Below are 18,972 nucleotides of genomic sequence, written 5' to 3' on the forward strand. Positions count from 1 at the left end.
GTCCAAGCGAGCGTGCAGATCATGAAACTTCTATTTTATCACTTTCAAAGCACTCAGGAAACACCAAACCCACATTTTCCGAGCCCCCTCGACCGGTGTGACTTCAGGCTCATCTTTCTTTGAACACTTGCAACCCCTTCCCCATCCTGATATGCAAACCATTTCTCACTTGTCAGTAAATAATTGAATGCAGAGCCAATAACCTCTTTGATCTTGATCTTGCGTTCCAGAATGAACACCACCGTTGGCTATCTTATGAGCAGCAATGGCAGGTAATTATTATTTTTTTCACATTTACATGTTTTTACTTGACAAAGTGTATCTGACATGTATTTCTACACACACTTGACCGGGGCTGACTCTAGGCAATGGAGGGCACTAGGCCGGATTTTCTTTGGTGACTCTCTGTAGCCATAAACTGTGAACTATCACTATGCAAATATAAATATTTAAATATGCATATGAAAGAAGTTTCCAGTGTTCTTTAAGTGAAACTGCCTGAAGGGGTTTATTATTATCCCAAATACAATACATGAGAAACTTGTGGTCTAATGTGACTAAAAATAAGACCGATTCCAGTTTGATACGATAGATTTGTTACAATTCTGTCGGCTCAGCAAGTGATATGACAGAAGCAACAGAAGCAAAATGGCATCACTGCAACTGTCTGAAGATAAAACATCAGAAATCTATAGTGACAAAATGAAATCCACATTGTAATTCTCAACTTCTATGGCCAAAAATAAAACTTGGAAAAAGACATGACTAGGAATGCAAAATGCTTAATAACATGTTTAATAAAATAAAATAATAGAAACACTCATCTTTAATAGTTTTTTGGTTTCCTAAAGCTGTAAAACTTTTTTTCATTTGACAGTTTGTGTGTTAGAGACGGACAGAGAGACAAACACACAAACACACACACAACACCAATTTCATTGCAGGTTTACAAAACAGTTGTTATCATGTCTGTCAAGATTTATGGGATATCATTTAAAAGAAAGTTGTTTTTAAAGCTAAAGCTGAAGACAACCACAAATGTTTCCCGCTGAAAAATGAAAATGAATGTAAATATCATAAATTATTGATTGGGCCACACAAACTGCGACAGAACAAAACTTTTTAAAAATACATTATGATAAACCATAGTTTACAACACAGTACACCTAATAAAACTCAAGTTCTTTTGCCAACCAGGTGTAATCGCAATAATAATGATTACAAAAAACAACCTAAAGATGCTTATGTGGGAACTGCAAAATTGTTGGGTTTCTCTATAATATTTTGGAGTGCCCTGAGAGGACTTGTGTTGTGATTTGGTGCTACAATACATAAAACAGAATTTAAAAAAAAATATAGCCTACAGTAGAATGCAGTAAAGTTCAATAGTGCCAAAACAAATGCTGGTCTGGAAATGATCGATATGAAACTCCATTTCACCACCCACACTGACGGGTACCAGTAACACAGTAAGTGGTCATTATGGAGCACTGAGGTACAGAGGTTTCATCGGGCACAGCAAGTGTAACATGAGCTATGTGAGGCTACAGTGAGTCACAAGCTTATTTTTTACATCATTCTAGTAGCTTTGGAAATATACAGACATTGGTGGTGTCAGATTTGCATATCCTCAGTGACAATTGCACTGCTCTCTAAAGGCTTTTTTGTAAACAGTGAAATGCCACAAAAGGGTTAAATCAGTGGAATTTATATATATTTTTTTTATTTCCAGAAAGTTTTGTTTGTATTGTAATGTCACTATTTCCATACTTCGTTCGTCGTTAGTCGCTCCCATGTAAAGTGATTTTCCTTTTTGGAGGCTTTATCATATTCAAAAACTCATGAAAGTGGATACTCATATGTCTCCCGGCGAAACATTTGGTATTCTAGTGGAGTCCCGACTGGGTGTGGCCAAATGGCTCGAGAGCGCCCCCTACAAAGATGCCCCGGCCACATTGACCTAAATTCACGAAATCCGGTGGACATGTGTATCACACCTGGACGCAGAAAAAAAGTGACATTGCAACATTACATAAACTCGACAGGAAGTCCACCATTTTGAATTTAGTCACCATTTTGGGCGATTCTCACACGTTGGACTTTGTCGAACTCCTCCGAGGGATTTTGTCGCACCGACTTAGTTTCTATGAATAGATAACATGTTTGGAATTAAATCGTATCAAAATAATTCGTTTTCGTCGATGCGTGTGCCCGTAAAGAGCGTCTCGCCATGAAACTACGAGTTGTTGGACCGATCTTCGCCAAACATCACAGGTATGATAACAGCTCCGCTCTGAAGACCCCTGTGGGGTAATATTCGCTCATAGTCACAGCGCCCCCTGTTGGCCACTGGAAATGACACTTTTCATACTTTCACATTCTACGTGGAGCTGGTTGATCACATGAACCTGAAGTCGGGTCACAATAACCTAAACATGGAGTTGATGCTATATTGAGACATTGGTTCGACTTTGTCAACGTGCGTCGCCGTAACGATGAGGCAAATTGTGATGTCTCGCCGTGACACAGGAAGTTGATGTTTAAAGTCAAAGGCTGCTTGAAACCTCACGAAACGTGTGACATACATGCGGTGTGGTGAGACGATACGTCTGATGTGTGTTTTGCGAGTGGGCGTGGCCAAACGGCTTCGCTCGACCTGGGAGTGGAGACTGGAAGGATATATACTGCAGTTTGGGTTGATTAGGGAACTGACAGAGGCAAGGATAGAGAGACAAAAACAGACAGAGGACCTCTGGGGGGCGCAGGGAGTGACACAGGGATAAACAAGGAGACAGAGAGAGACATGCACGGGGGACCGCAGGGAGGGCGAGGGAAAAACATAAAGAACAAAAACAAAAGGAAACCCAGACATACCAAACCCGTGATGCTGACTTTGCTGAAGACCTCTGATACTGATACAAAATGTCTGTGACGAGTTAATAATCATAACCGCAGGCTATAGGCGAGAGTTCTTCATTCCAGTTCTGATCTCAGAAAGACTGTTTTCCTGTGCTGTAAACCTTACTACTGTTCAAAAAGAAGTGAAAAACAATTTCTTGAAAAAATGTTAGTTTCAGCAATAAATTTTGGTGATGAGAGGCCGCGTCAGAGCGATGTCCCAAATGGATGTAGGAGATGGGACAGCCCCCCCCCCCCCCCCCCCCCCGGGCTTAGAAGCTGGAGATAGTGGAGCGGATTTCAAATTTGTATTAATGTAATTACTACTTTTTATGACATATATAATTACTATTATATTTTAAGGACAGGGACTAGAAAATGATGGGGTCAAAAACACGGGCAGAAAGATCATTGGGCAAGTGTAAGTGACAAAACTATGATTGAGTGATTCGACAGTGTGGGGAAGTGAAAGAAAACAGCTCAGCAGGAAAATCCCATGTTCACCCACAAAGAAATGAAGATGAAACATGAGGAACAGATCGTCCTTATTGAACTCAGGCATACGCTTCATCAATAAGCTGCACAGCTTGGAAGCTCGTAGCTGATCATAGTGAAAAGGCTTTATTGCACTGCCTATAACTTCAGTGCGAAGTAGTTTGCAAATCCAAATATTGGTAACTTCCTTAACCTTTGGTGTTGTTCCTTTGTTTTTTTGTAGCTCTACTACAGCACCCTTCATCGATAACAGCACCGAATACGACTATTACGACTATCCTGACGGGGACTACGGGAGATGTGTGTATGAGCAATACGGGGCCATTTTTCTTCCACCCCTCTACATCATTTTCTTCGTCCTGGGCCTTGTGGGTAACTCTCTGGTCATCTGGGTGATTGCTTGTGGGGTGCGACTCCGAAGCATGACCGACGTGTGCCTGCTAAACTTGGCCATTGCCGACATTCTGTTGGTGTGCTCCCTTCCCTTTTTGGCCCACCAAGCCCGAGACCAGTGGCTGTTTGGGGACGGTATGTGCAAGATGGTCCTGGGCATTTATCACATTGTCTTTTACTGCGGCATCTTTTTCATCACTCTAATGAGCGTCGACCGGTACTTGGCTATAGTACACGCTGTTTACGCTGTAAAAGTGCGGACACGGTCCTTTGGGATAATTGCAGCTGCTGTTACGTGGCTGGCTGGATTTTTGGCCTCCTTCCCTGACCTGATCTTCCTGAAACAGCAGCCATCTGCTAATATGACTCAGTTCTGCTACCCTGAATATCCCACAGTTGCTTCAGGAAATGTTCATTCCTGGAGAATCTTCAGCCTTTTCAAAATGAATATTTTGGGTCTGTTGGTCCCAGTCGTCATCATGGGTTTCTGCTACTCACAGATCATATGGAGGCTGCTGCACAGCCAGTCATCCAGGAAACAGGCCATCCGGGTAGTTCTCGTGGTGGTAGCTGTTTTCTTCTGCTGTTGGGTTCCCTACAACGTTGCATCGTTCTTCAAAGCGCTGGAGCTTCAGGGCAACTATACACAATGCGAAAGCAGCAAGGCCATCAAATTGGCTTTACAAGTCACGGAGACTATCGCCTACTCTCACAGCTGCCTTAACCCCATCCTTTACGTGTTTGTAGGGGAGAAGTTCAGAAAGCACTTGCTGAGGTTGATAAACAGAAGTCCCTGCAAACTGTGCCAGATGATCAAGGTGTGCATACCTCAGGACAGAATGTCTTCATCCGTCTACTCACAAACTGTCAGCCTGGATGAGAGGAGCACGGCTGTGTAAACTGAAGCCATGGAGGAAGCGGTTTTGGTTATTTTTCCTTTTACTTAAATGTCTGCAGTCATCACCAAAATAAGGACATTTCTTGTTAAGTAAACATAAATAATTCTGGCTAATCCTTACTTGTTATAGGCTAAATTTAGGTTTAGCCCTTACAGTATCAGTGATCACTTGTATAACATGTTTACCACAAGTCTCAACATATGATAACATGGGAAAAATATGTTGAAATGTTTTCACATGGGAATATACATGGGCTTCACACATTATACCATAAAAATGTTCCAAAACTTCATGTTTTCCAGGGACAAAATCACATGTGCCACTGTATGTGGTCACGTGATCACGAGTTTTTGTGAAATTCTTTTTTTTTTTTTTCTGTAAATGGAGATTCAAAATTGATTTAATTTTGGCTTATCCTCACGTTATAGGCTACATTTAGGTTTAGATTAAGGATGAGGTACATTTTGAGTTTTTCCACAATGATAAGGGAATGGGAATTAAGTCCATGTATATATATGTAATAGTATGAGACCATACATTTTTTTAAATACATATCTTTATACTTGTTAAAATTGTACAAACAAATCGTAATATAATAATATATAATGTAACTGTACTGTAAATATATTTGAGCATATTAGAGAGATGTTTAGAAAGCATGTAATGATGAGTCAGAAATTGTTTTGATTTCAAATTTGTTTTCCCCATTTGAATTATGTCACCAGCTGAAGTTTTGTGTGAAATTATGTCAGTGACAGCAGCTGCAGCAGCAGCAGTAACCTCATTTGATCATCAGCTGCCAAAAGAAACTATACAGTCAGAGCTGCAAGAAGACAATGTCTAACTTACTGACTATTACTTGTCTTCAACGAAGGCAAACACCACTATGAGAAGAGAAAAAAAGCATTAACTTTTATTTGAACATGATCACAGCAGCACCTATTGTGTGTGTGTGTGTGTGTGTGTGTGTGTGTGTGTGTGTGTGTGTGTGTGTGTGTGTGTGTGTGTGTGTGTGTGTGTGTGTGTGTGTGTGTGTGTGTGTGTGTGTGTGTGTGTGTGTGTGTCAGTCTGTTGCACAGCAAAAGGTCCCTGGTGCATGTGGCAACATTACTAATGCAGATGATTTGCACTTTACCGACAGAGAAAACCACACTGTCAGATGGGAAGTGTGTAACCAAGTGGTTAAATTAACCTTTGCAGTCTCTCTGCACATCTGAGGGTTTCGCTGTCAAGTTAAGTCATCATTAATGCATTATTTATTCTGATATTAATCATCATTACACAAAAAAACGTCACGTTTTTTTTAAACTTCTGGTGAGTTTTGAAGAAGAAAGTTGGTTAAATGAATGCTTTATATAAGAAATCCATATTGACTAATTATTTAATCCAGTCAATTCACAGTTTTATGAGATAGAAGTTAGAAATGAGTTAAAAGTCAGTAACTTTCCCAATGGCAGGGGTTTTGATGTTACTGGATTGAGATGTTCCTTTCCACTCCTGAGCTAAAATAACTTCCTTAAAAGAAAATGTATTTTTTTCAGTATATCCTGCTAAATTCTGAATTTTAGCAGTAAATACATTAAGGCAACTACAAACATCAGCCCTCTGTTTGACTTTACTTTGTAATTGGGTTGTCACTGCCCAAACTGAGTTTTACGCATGCTTTACTCCTTTGTATCTGCACACAGATGTTCGCAAAAGCACCTGTACACGTGTATATTTTGTTTGAAAAAAAACAAAACATTTTTACACATAGCCTTCAGTAACTTTAATTTGTCCGGCAGATCTATTTTACAAGTTTACAAAACTACATTTTTAACAACAAACTTTGGAATTATTTGTGAACATCATGTTACTCAAAATCTCATCAAATTGAGCCCATACAGGTGGCCCCTAAAAGACACTGCAGTCAATAAAGCAACCTGTTTTAGGTATAATCAACATTTTCATTTGCTGAATTACATATGACATGTTAAGTAATGGTATCATTATCATATTTAAAAAAAATATTCTTATGTATTTGTTTCTATTCTATTCTAACAGAATCATCTACTTTTATGTATCACATTTACTTTTTCAGTAAAATATCATTAAAATAATCCATTTAATCTACCTGGTCTTTTGTCCATTATGCATTTTTGTCATCAACAATATTTCATTTTTGTTAGTATGACAGTCAGGCAGATAGGATCACTGACTCTGGTCTTGAGACACCCATTTCTGTGGATTTTATGGAGTCTCATTTATGCAAATATCCTTATCATGATTACACCTCATTCTGGTGTTACTTTAATGGGGAATGTAACTTGATGCACTGTGACAGTTATTGTGTGTGTGTGTGCCTGCACGCCCATTCTTAATCAAATACATATAAATGGAAAATAGTGTCATCTAGTGGTCTACTGTAACCAGGTTTTACCTGCACAGTAGATGTACCACATTACTGATAACAATCTTACATATGAGACTGTGTTATCTGTTTGTGTGTAAATCACAGTCATATCATTTTCTATTCAGGTTGACTTCGAGGTATTTTTCACAGACTACTGAGGAAATTCCTTTCACTAATGAAGCTTGGCCAGACAACTTTATCTTGGTGATTAAACTTGTCTCACGGAGGCCCAGTCAAACAAAGATGTCTGTGTATGACTAAACGCTGAATTCAGTGGGTGAAGGAGGGAGATGCCGAGAAGCTGTCGGGACGCTAAGAAACACACGTGGTCAAAGAAATCCCACAATCTTAATACATCTCATTAGCATTAGTATAAAATATAAACATGTAATTAAAACTGCAAGCTGTGATGTACGGGCCCTCGCACTCCCCGAAGCCGTCTCCCCGAAGGGTCTCCCTGAAGCCGTCTCCCCGAAGCCGTCTCCAAGGGACCACATATCCCCGCTTCTCGCAAAACAGGTATATAATGTGTGGTCTCACCACGCCGGATGTATATCACATGTTTCGTGAGGTTTCAAGCATCCTTTGACCTTAAACATAAACTTCCTGTGTCACGGCGAGCGAGCTGTTTGGCCACGCCCACTCGCAAAACACATCAGATGTATCGTCTCACCACGCCGGATGTATGTCACACGTTTCGTGAGGTTTCAAGCAGCCTTTGACTTTAAACATCAACTTCCTGTGTCACGGCGAGATATCACACTTTACCTCATCGTCATGGCGACGCCCGTTGACAAAGTCGAACCAATGTCTCAATATAGCATCAACTCCATGTTTAGGTTATTGTGACCCGACTTCAGGTTCATGTGATCAACCAGCTCCACGTAGAATGTGAAAGTATGAAAAGTGTCATTTCCAGTGGCCAACAGGGGGCGCTGTGACTATGAGCAAATATTACCCCACAGGGGTCTTCAGAGCGGAGCTGTTATCATACCTGTGATGTTTGGCGAAGGTCGGTCCATGTACATAACATTTACTGTAAAGCAACTCGTAGTTTCATGGCGAGACGCTCAAAATGGCCGCCTCTTTACGGGCACACACATCGACGAAAACGAATTATTTTAAGAAGATTTAATCCCCAACATGTTATCTATCCATAGAATCTAAATTCAAGTCGGTGCGACAAAATCCCTCGGAGGAGTTCGACAAAGTCCAACGTGTCAGAATCGCCCAAAATGGCGACTAAATTCAAAATGGTGGACTTCCTGTCGAGTTGACGTAACGGTGCAATGTAACTTTTTTGTGCGTCCAGGTGTGATACACGTGTCCACCGGATTTCGTGAGTTTAGGTAAACGTGTGGCCGGCGGGGCATCTCTGTAGGGGGCGCTCTCGAGCCATTTGGCCGCGCCCACTCGCGACTCCACGAGAATACCAAATGTTTCACCGGGAGACATATGAGTATCCACTTTCACGAGTTTTTGAATATGATAAAGCCTCCAAAAAGGAAAATCACTTTACGCGGGAGCGACTGACGACAAACGACGAAGAACATTTTTACGACAAACAATAGGGCTTTCGCACCGATGCTCGGGCCCTTAATAACTGGTTTGCAAGAGACCATAATGCAGTTGTAAGCAGGTATAAGGACATTTCAAGTGTTATAACTTGTCTTTTGAAGACGTCTTTTCTATTATCACAATTTGTTTTTATTATTATAAATCAGCGTCCTCTAATGAGTGGCCACAGGAGGAGTGATGTTATGAAAAATAAACTTATATCTGCTTACAGCTATCATACATATTTTTATACGCTGCTTATGAATGCTGAATCAGTGGACTTAAAGCAACGTGTATAACCAATGCTGAAAATATAAGATTTTGTTCACAGGTCAGGCCAAGATAAACATCTGCTAAAGACAAAAGAAACCTTTCCACTTCACAGCTCTTGCATGAGATTTTGATCACGTTGTCTGTGGACATTGCACAGACATGTTCTCTGCGGTTTCATGCAAAATTGTTGCTGTTGCTAAATTCAAAATGGATTTCACACCTGATAAGAAACCGAATCCCTTTTACACAAGTGTTAAATAGTGTTCAGCGTGATCACTTGCAGAGACGCAGGTGCTCCAGGTGAACAGTTGTGTGAATGTAAACAACAAAGCTTCCATTTCACAGGATTTGAAGCTGTTGAATTTGCAAGACAACAACAGCACAATTCATTTCCTCCTCCTCCTCCTCCTCAGACATCTTTAAATGGTTTTCTCAAATGCCGAACACATGAGGATGATAATCATCACATGTACATCAGAGAATAAAAAAAGGTCTTTATGGTAACTCCTCTGTTTGTTCTCTGAGCACATGAGTAACATTAGAAGTGGATTGAGGAGGTGGGGGAACTGTGTGTTCTTTAAAACACCACAACAGTCATTGCATGCAAAGATTCATCCAGAGCAACAGCATCTGCAGGTGACAGATAAGATCAATAACACCCCGTTTCGGTTCTTTTTTACGCGTGATCGCATACAGATCTTCATTGGAGTTGTTTCCTGTCTTCTTATTTTGCTTTTCATTTTTTCCTTTTAAACGCAGGTTTTCCCCCCGGTCGTTCCAAATATCAAATTCATCACGACAATTTTATGCAAGAATACAAAAAAAACAAAAAAAAACACGTGCAGCGGCTGTGTTGGTTTTCTCCCGAGATCTAATGTGAACTGAAAACAAAAACATATCCTCTGTGCAATCTGGTTTTACGCAGCAGTTTCTAGTTGCATACCTTTCCTGTTTGAATTCCTTTTGATGGGCAGTGAAGGGTTTTCCCCTGATTTCTTCTCATGCTGGGAATTGACAGCATCACCTCACTTTCCTACACCTGATAGTTTTGGGAAATGATGAATGACTGAAAACAGTTTCAACACAAACTACATTTTCATATGTGGGCGTGCATGAGTGAACTGTACGAGCGCACAAATTTTCAGTAATGCCACTTGTTCCTTGTACGTTTAATGGCAAAATAACAGAAGACAAAATCAATTATTTACAACACACAGCAACATGTAAACACAATCTTCTGTACAAAGAAATATACATGCAAAAGTAAAAATAAGTCATAATAAGACATTCAAGATGACATTGCTGCAGTCTTGTTCTATGTGTATTTAAAATATGACAGTTATGAGGTTTACATCCTGGGTGCGGGCAAACTGCGCAACCCTCTCTGTACATCTTTACATCATGAATCGGACAGGTTTCCCAAAGGCATTGGATTACGTAGGTTATATTCTTCCATGAATAGGCTTTAAGAGGATTTGATAAAGTGATCAACAGCACGATTTTGGGAAACCCAGATCCACACCAATAAATAAGAAGGACACAAAAATGAGAGACGTAGACTGTACAGACCGATTAGAGTCATTAAATTCAACGTGTTATCCACTTCAGATTATCTGTCGGTAACTCTTCCAACCTTCAAATCAAATAAGAAACAATGCACCTTCTCAGTTTCACCCACCTCTCTAGGTTGACTCAACTCAACTGGCACTTTAAATAAAAACAAGGAAGTTTTCAACAACTTCTTGACCTAAAAACATTGAGTCATTTCAAATGAAAAGAACTGGCGGAAACCTCTTTCATGGCAGATACCTGTTAATGCTGATGGATATTTATCAAAGGGATATATTTGAAATGTTGGTGGTACAAGAGTCTCCTAAAAGGTGCAACTGTCCATGCTGAATTGGCCACGAGGAGCACTTTTTCCAGACCTGTTGCTCGGTGAGGATGTCAAACCAATTCTGTTTTATGACGTCAAACCGAGATGCTAAATAAATCTAGCAACATACACCAGTATCTACCTACAGAAGCCAAACAAACTCGCACGGCAAACCACTTTGTGCACAGCTTGAAAACAGACAGGTGAAATATCTTTTTTTTTTTTTTCAGCAATAAACCACCAAACAATTTCTTATTACAATAAGAATAAATAAAGCCACGCGGAACGGTTGCAAACAGTTGTATGTCTGGGTTCAGTGTGGGATGTTATAACTTAACATGAAAAATCATAAAAAAATTAAAAAAACACAGACAGACACACACACACACGCACACACACACACACACACACACACACACGCGCACACACACTAGCAGGAAAAGAAAGCATAGCCAACTTTGGTATTGTTACAGAAAATAAAAACAAGGACAAAATGAAAGCATAAGTGCCTATATTTCATAGATACACATTTTTTTTTTTTTTTTTTATACATTATTCCAGAAAAACCCTCCCTTGTCTCTGGGTTTTCCAGATATTAATACTGAACTTAATACATAAGAGTTAACACAATACAGACATCTATTGCAGTACCAGGTACGTACATGCCTTTTTAAGAATACGGCTACAACACAAGTCTTCATAAATAGTTGCATAAATGTTAAAGCTGCAACATTGCACATGAGAACTGATGCAAAATACGGGTGCATTTCTAGTAGCGGTTTATTCGTGTTGCGAATCCAGCTGCTGAGGGAGCGACCTCGCCTCCCTGCGTGGGCTCACTAACACTCGGCGAAACGGAATAGCTTTTGTTTGTTTGATCCAAATTCTTCAAAATGATAACGAAAAGCAGGTAAAGGTTATTTACAAATAAGGCGGATGCAGGTAGAAATCGGAGGAACTTTTGCCGAATATGCTTTTTTTTTCTTCTTCTTCTTCTTCTTTGCCAAGTGGCTTTAATTCTCGTTCAAGTTCATTTTTCTTGGTGTCACAAACTGAAATTGTTTAACCTTTCAAACTGAAGTAGGTGAATAAAGATAAGCAAACTATTGCACTGAATGTAAGTTTAGTGTGTTCCTGGAAAACATGGTTTTGGTAGTTACGACTTGTTCCAGAATAAGTGGACCCTGCTGATGGGTGCCACTCTCTCCACACACATCTCCTTTCTCTTGTTTTCTGTCTGCTTACGTCCCTTTTGTTTTCCAAAAGGTGTGAATAAAGAGAGTTCTCGGTTTCCTCGCTGTACATAGTTTCATTTACAAAAAGTAATCTCTCATTACAAAAAAAAAAAAAAAAAAAAATATTGTGTTCAACCGAAAGCAGCCTGAAGTATTCTTATGATACAGTATCCTATTTTCTTTAACACTGTCCGAAACGCAAGACTTGCTCACGCTGGCTTGTTGAGAAAGTTCGGTTTCTCCCTGCTGAGTCAAGGTTTGAAATCTCAAAGAGATTCCAGCAGTTCATTTTGTTGTGCCGGCATAATAACAATATGCCAAAGTTAAAGGAGGGGGAGCTGGGGGAGAGTCAAAGGGGGTTCAGCAGAGGTCAGTAAGTCAGCAGCAGCACGACTTTTGTGGTTTAGTGAAGGAAGAGGGGATCATGGTAGGCGTGTCACTGGTGGTCCTCTCAGTAGGTTTTTAAATCACCCGCACCGAGAGAAAGCAGCACTGGCAAGCAGTTCCTGGTGGTCACATGTGGTTGAGCAGGCGACTGTGAAGGAAGGCCTTAATGGTGCCGATGGGTCGAACGTCGTTCTGGTGTTTCCGTCTCTCGATGAAGGAAATAAGCCTGGAGGTGTCCAGGTGTGTGCTGAAATGGTTCGGAGATGCTGGTGGCTGCGTGTGATTTAAGGTGGCGTGTCCAGCATCTCTGTTTAACACACCCCGAGGCTGGAGCCAGGGATCCTGCAGGCAGGACACCGCGGAGGGCCGCTGCTCCGGCTCGCCCTGGAGCAGCATGCGGACAAAGTCTCTGGCGGCTGAGCTCACGCCTTGGAAGTAGTCCTCAGGGAAGCTGAAGTCCAGGCGACAGATGTTCAGACACGTCTCCTCCAGGCTCTCATCCAGGAAGGGAGAGGCGCCGCTCAGTACAACGTAGGTCACCACCCCTGTAAAGCATCCACTCCATGAATACACTGATAATTAAGCCTGGTTCAGACTAACAGCTCAAATCTGTTTGGAGAATGCTGTCAGAGAGTGACGATTTTGCTGCTGTAGTGGACAACGATAACAACAGTCCATAGACGGAAACCAAAAACAAACTGCCTGCACTTCTGCGCTGGCAGCTTCCACGTCAGAAAGCCGTGTCATCAGCGTTGCTGTGTGTACGTTGTTACGACAACAACCCATGCAGACAGGGAGGTGATGTCTGGACACACCAAATCCAATCCATTCACGAGCAAATAACAGTGCGGACAGTCTGTTCTAAAGATCTGATTTACCTGCAGTCTCACCGAAGCCTCAGCCAATCAGCAGGTTACTCAGTCAGTGAGATGAAATATGAGCTGATCATTTTCAGTGATTCAGATTTTTATAATAAATTTACGTTCATATCAACAATCTGTAATAATGCACATGTCCTAGATATATCAAAACAGTAATGCCACTTATGTATAGTAAGGCGACTGAGAATTCACCATTTTACTTTTGCCATGTTGTTTACTTCCTAAATACCCGTTATAACAACACTGCTTTAACAATCCTTCACTAAATAAAAGACATTTTTCTATTCAGTATTTTCCTGTGGAAATGTATAATCTATATACAACAGCAGAGCCTCACCTGAAGCCTCAAAATGTTGAATTAAGACAAAATGTAATGAACGTACAAATGCTCGAGCTAAAAATCCAATGTATGAAGATTTCTCTACTGACCTAAGCTCCAGAGGTCAGACATCAGTGAGGCCGGCTGACCCAGGACCAGTTCAGGAGCAGAGAACTCCGGGCTGCCCAGGAGAGGATGGATGTAGGAGGAGGAGGGTTCAGCTGCACAGCGTCACCGAAGTCTGTCAGCTTGATTACCGGCTGGGAGGACGCATGTTCCACAACAATGTTCTCAGGCTGTCAGAGCAGGACAAAAGGGAGTTTTAGACACAAAGAAACATCTTCAACACCAGTGAAACCACTGGGCCAAACTGAGATCCAGCTTATGTTGTTTTAAGTGGCTTGTGGACTCCTGTGATACTTTGTAGAGAGGACAAACACAAAAAGCAGTTTAGTTTGCTGATGAAGAAATAAAAAAAATTAAAAAAACTGCCCTCAGAACTTCTATACATGTCATTTGTCAAGTCTCATCTCCCAGAATCCATGGTGATATCGAAAACTGTCATAAAAAAAGATTACTTTCATAAAGTTCTAAGAAAAAAAACACAAAATATTGTCATTGAAGACGCTGCAATCAAATCATTTTTTTTTTTTTTTGTTGCAATTTCTTCTTAAAACTTACTTAAACAATGAAATACTTAAAATAGGAAAATAATAAAGCAATTCTTTGTGCTCTACACTGATTTAAGAATACATGTTTACTTTGAGATCAAGGTGTGCTATCCTCCAGCTGTGCAGGTAATGGAGAGCTTCAAGAATGTCTCTGAGGTATAAAGCCACCTTCTCCTCAGTCAGGTTACCCCAGCTTACTACGTAATCCAGGAAGCGTCCCTGGTCTGCCCTGATAACACACACACACACACACACACACACACACACACACACACACACACACACACACACACACACACACACACACACACACACACACACACACACACACACACACACACACACACACACACACACACACACAGAACACATATTAGTGACATAAAAATTCCCTGGAGCAATCGGTATATATTTTTCAGACAATGAGAGCGACACAACAGTTAAATGGAAACGCTGCAGAACTTACATCTCTTGTACGATTACGTAGCTACTGGCTGTCTCATATGTGTCCAGCAGCCTGACCAGGTTGGGATGGTCCAGAGCCTGGAGGAGTCTGATCTCCTGCAGCACCTGTTCTCGACGCAACAACTTCTTGTTGACATGTTTCGCTGCGACTGTGCGTTTACTCCCTCTCTGGTCGCACCGCTTGGTCACTGAGAACCGGCCCCTGTGGAGTAGAAATTAAAAATACATATCTAAAATTGTGGTGCACCTTGCACCTTGAGATTTGCTGAAATCAAACATTCTGTTTATGTTTTGTTTATATCCACTGTCTTCAGTTGTGGTTCATATTTATATTTACTCGATCTATAATGCATTTCCCTGGACCTGATCTAGCAGGAAAAGTAACCCCAGGAGGATACACACTCTTGGATTGGGAATACAGTGAACCCTCGCTATAACGCGGTTCACCTTTCACGGTCTCGCTGCTTCACGGATTTGCATCGTGCATTGTGTTCTGCATTCTGATTGGCTAAACAGTCTCTCTGCTTCTTCTCTACCTGTTTGTCAATAACGCTGCGGTTTAATATGTACACGTACGTAAAACAGCTTGCCAAATTTAAGTTTGCAAATTCTCTTGCAATTTCAAGTTTCAAATTTCAAAACCACACCTGCACCGCGGGCTTTAGAAGAAAAAAAAAACGCTCCAGAGCGGAGTCAGGATGCAGCGGCTCAGTCAGAAGAGCAGTGAAATACACGAGTCACTATTTGTCCTACTGTACTTTGTATTTTTTTTCATAATCATTTTTCATTTTCTCCCGTTCTAATCCAGTGACTCGGGTCGCAGTGGGGCGGTGCCGATCTCAGCAATTTGAAGCCTTCAGTTCGTATTGATGATTAAAATTATTATTTTACAGTACAGTAGTTATTTGTAAAAAAAACAAACATTTATACAGTACTTTTATTTGTTAAACAAATGCTTGGGCCTGTAAAAAGGTTTTGTTCTTTGGTTTCAATGTATTATGGAGTATTTCATTGTATAATAATTGTAAAAAAAATAAAGGTTACTACTTCACGGATTTCGCCTATCACGGTTTCTATTTGGAACGTAACCCCCGCGATAAACGAGGGTTCACTGTATTGGTCTACTTCTTACAGGTATTCCAACTAATTAGCTCATCCAGTGTATACAATAAGCAAGAAATTACATTTCGTCCTCATCCAGGTGTCTTCAGCTGTAACCAACATATTGCTGCCACTAGTCATTAGATCAGTAATACTGAGAATTTATTAACTTTGATGTGGTCAAGAAGAACCTTATGGAGGATCTGAAATTTAAGGGGGAGTTCATCGGGACAATCTTACCTTCCTAGCTCAGTGATCTCTGTGTAGTGAGACTCAAAGCTGCTTTTCCACAGAGCTTCACTGCCATCATCAGGGGTTCCTGAGAGCACATATTAACTATGAGTCAAGGTTATACTAACTATGAGTCAAGGTTATATTATCTACGAGTCAAGGTTATATTAACTACGAGTCAAGGTTTTACTACTGTAAACAGTTCAGTGTGTTACAGGTTTAAAATATGTGCAATGCAGCACACCGACAAATTAATAGTTAAAGGGTTTCTACCATGGCAGGACTCTCACCTGAGACTCCGAGGCTGGCGGAGGAGGTGACAGTGCCTGCTGCGTTTGTAGCAATGCAGGTGTACACACCACTGTCCTCCACAGACACCGACAGGACACGCAGGGATGCCTCGCCTGTCTCACTGCAGAAACAAAGAATGAAGGGGAACAAACAGTGAGACAAAATGCACCAAGTGAAGCATTAAATTACCAAAATGCCAAACGTACAGTTGCACTTAATATTTCTCAGAATAATGACTGTATATCCTATAAACCACTCAGGGGCCTACTGTTTTATTCTCATGTCTTTAGATGTGTTCGTTAACAGCACATCTGCATTCTTACCAGGGATCGGTGTCGCTACAATAATTGAATTGAAATCAACTGCTCATGTTTTTGTCCAGCTTAGAGAGAATGATTGACTCAACACTGAAGCTGTACCTGTACGAGATGCTGTAGTGTCCGTTGTTGCTCAGAGTGTTGTTGTCAGGTCCACGCCAGGTGACGCTGGCCCGGGGTCGACCACACACTTTACACCTCAGAGTAACGCTGTCGCCACTCTCACATGCTGCATCACTAACAGGAGCGAGGAACTCTGGTGGAGCTGGAGATTAAATTAAATTAAATTACAAATTAGAAGTTTGCAAGTATGAAAGGAAAGAAACATGTTTGAAAATATAACAGACCAAAATGACTTAAATCAATTACATGGATTTGTAAGGTTTGTTTCCTTTCTTTCCACATATTATATATATATATATATATATACACACACACACACACACACACACACACACACATTTGTATGGCTATCTTAGTGAGGATAATGCTTTCCTCAGCACCTTACCCTAACCATCACAACTACACGTCTAATCCCAACCACTTTACTTTTAACCCTAAACCTAATTCCAACCTTAACCCTAAAACCAACCCTCAACAGGCCCTTTGCAGGGGCACAAACTGGTCCTCACAAAGAGAGTTGTACAACTACAGACAAACATTTCTTAGTTGAAGCCAACAATGTGTACATACCATCATAGATGAAGTTGGGATTCAGAAGCTGAAATAAAAATTTAAGGACAAAATTAGAGTTCTTGCACAAACTATAAAAGCAAAAAAAAAAAAAAAAAGGAAAGAGAAAGAAATTGTTTTATTGCAGTAAGAGTGCTCTTCAGACTTTTCACCTTGACAGAGACTTTGTTGGCCAGGCTGTCCTGAGACTTGCGGTAGCCATTCTCCATCTTCCTGCCCTCCTTGTCTCTTTTCTCAGACTTCCGGCGGATACGAAGTGCTGTGTGCCATGATAATGATTTTCTGGACCACAAAAAAAAAAAAGGGAGAAGTTTCTGTTTTTAAATTCCATTATTGCACAATCATCATTACAGCCATGTGTTTGTCATGAATTGTGTCATCTGAAATTGCCTGTTTTTGTGTCACTTCTTACTTGATGGTTCCTTCGGGGAGATCGGGTGTGATGGAGGATGAGGTGTGTCCTAATACGTAGCCAGGGATCCAGCCCTCGGCGGCGGGGCAATGCTCATTGGCCGCCCGGTACACCAGGAACATGTTCTGCTGGTTGCTGGCTAGCATTTGGACCACCTCACCCTGCACCACGCTAATCTCATCCTCCTTTACTGCCACATAGTCCTGGGTCACCAACATGGTGGACACGCTGCTGCTGCTGCTACTGCTTTCACTCTGTCGGAGAAGAAGATTGTAAAACTTGATGCACACGAAAGTATTCAAACAGCACAATATGAAACTGCGCGCGTGTACGCACACACACACACACACACACACACACACACAAACAACACATTAAATGCACACATGAAAATACATAAATGCAATACATGTCTGAAAGGGAAGTAGAAAAGTGTTGCTTTACACCAATCAAATGTAGGATTTGATTGACGGGATCAGAGAAGAAAAATGGACTTTGTGAATATGTCTAATGCATGCAGCAATGGAAGTATTGCCGAAGTATATAAAGCACTTGTTTATGTCTCTAGTGCTGATCACTATGTGAGATAGAGAAGTTGTGAAGTGAAAGTTACAATCCTCCGGCCAGAGATGCTGAAGTACACAGCTTTACGTTTCCATGGGCAGAGACAAGTTCAAGTGAAAAACTATTTTCTTGAAAAAAATACAGAAGACACAAACTCAGAGGAAGTTGTAGGAAGCTGGTGCAGCTGCAAGGTTAACTGCTGCAAAGTTCTGACAAAGTCATCTTGCAGCAAAGAATGAGAAAGGTGGTAACGTGAAAGAGCTCCTCGTAAACATGAGCACAGTTCGACGATAGTCAGGTGACAATCTCCCCGCAGAAGAATGAATGCAAAAGAGAAATGGTGTTTGTAGAAGCCATCTGCTAACTGTTAGTGCCTATTAGGTACAGAGGAAAAGCAAACATATACTGAAGCTCAGAGAGCATCTCAAAAAAGCAGATACAACAGTTGCTCTGAGCAGCGAGTGAGTCAGATCCACACTGTTAGTACATTCTGGGTGAGCCAGAAAAGTCTTGCGCACACAATGTTGGTGAAGTTAGTGCACTCAGAGAGGCGTTAATCTTCAGTCAGTCAGTGTTTCAGCAGGAGCAGTCGTTGCATGTACAAGCCATTCTTAGAGCCAGC

The 18,972-nt window shown here is 41.0% G+C and overlaps 2 protein-coding genes across 2 annotated transcripts in view; one reads left to right on the forward strand and one right to left on the reverse strand.

Annotated features, from left to right (window-relative positions):
* The first annotated feature begins 187 nt into the window (after nt 1-187).
* cabz01093075.1 lies at nt 188-5,340 on the forward strand. Its single transcript, XM_069693182.1, has 2 exons — nt 188-272; nt 3,617-5,340. The coding sequence occupies exons 1-2, from the start codon at nt 232-234 to the stop codon at nt 4,683-4,685; spliced, it is 1,110 nt and encodes a 369-aa protein (XP_069549283.1). The 5' UTR covers nt 188-231; the 3' UTR covers nt 4,686-5,340.
* Nucleotides 5,341-10,061: 4,721 nt separating this feature from the next.
* The window catches only part of triob (trio Rho guanine nucleotide exchange factor b), a 106,958-nt gene continuing 98,047 nt past the window's right edge, over nt 10,062-18,972 (reverse strand). The window contains 11 exon segments of the mRNA XM_069693183.1: nt 10,062-12,950; nt 13,716-13,820; nt 13,823-13,901; nt 14,367-14,505; nt 14,743-14,943; nt 16,083-16,161; nt 16,364-16,485; nt 16,784-16,946; nt 17,375-17,402; nt 17,527-17,656; nt 17,787-18,040. Coding sequence (XP_069549284.1) covers nt 12,532-12,950; nt 13,716-13,820; nt 13,823-13,901; nt 14,367-14,505; nt 14,743-14,943; nt 16,083-16,161; nt 16,364-16,485; nt 16,784-16,946; nt 17,375-17,402; nt 17,527-17,656; nt 17,787-18,040 — 1,719 coding nt within the window. The 3' untranslated portion in view covers nt 10,062-12,531.

Source organism: Brachyistius frenatus, unplaced genomic scaffold (assembly GCF_029030835.1).
Source record: "Brachyistius frenatus isolate BFR_SWC_R1_liver_20210118 unplaced genomic scaffold, ASM2903083v1 Contig_14, whole genome shotgun sequence".
NCBI lineage: Eukaryota > Metazoa > Chordata > Actinopteri > Embiotocidae > Brachyistius > Brachyistius frenatus.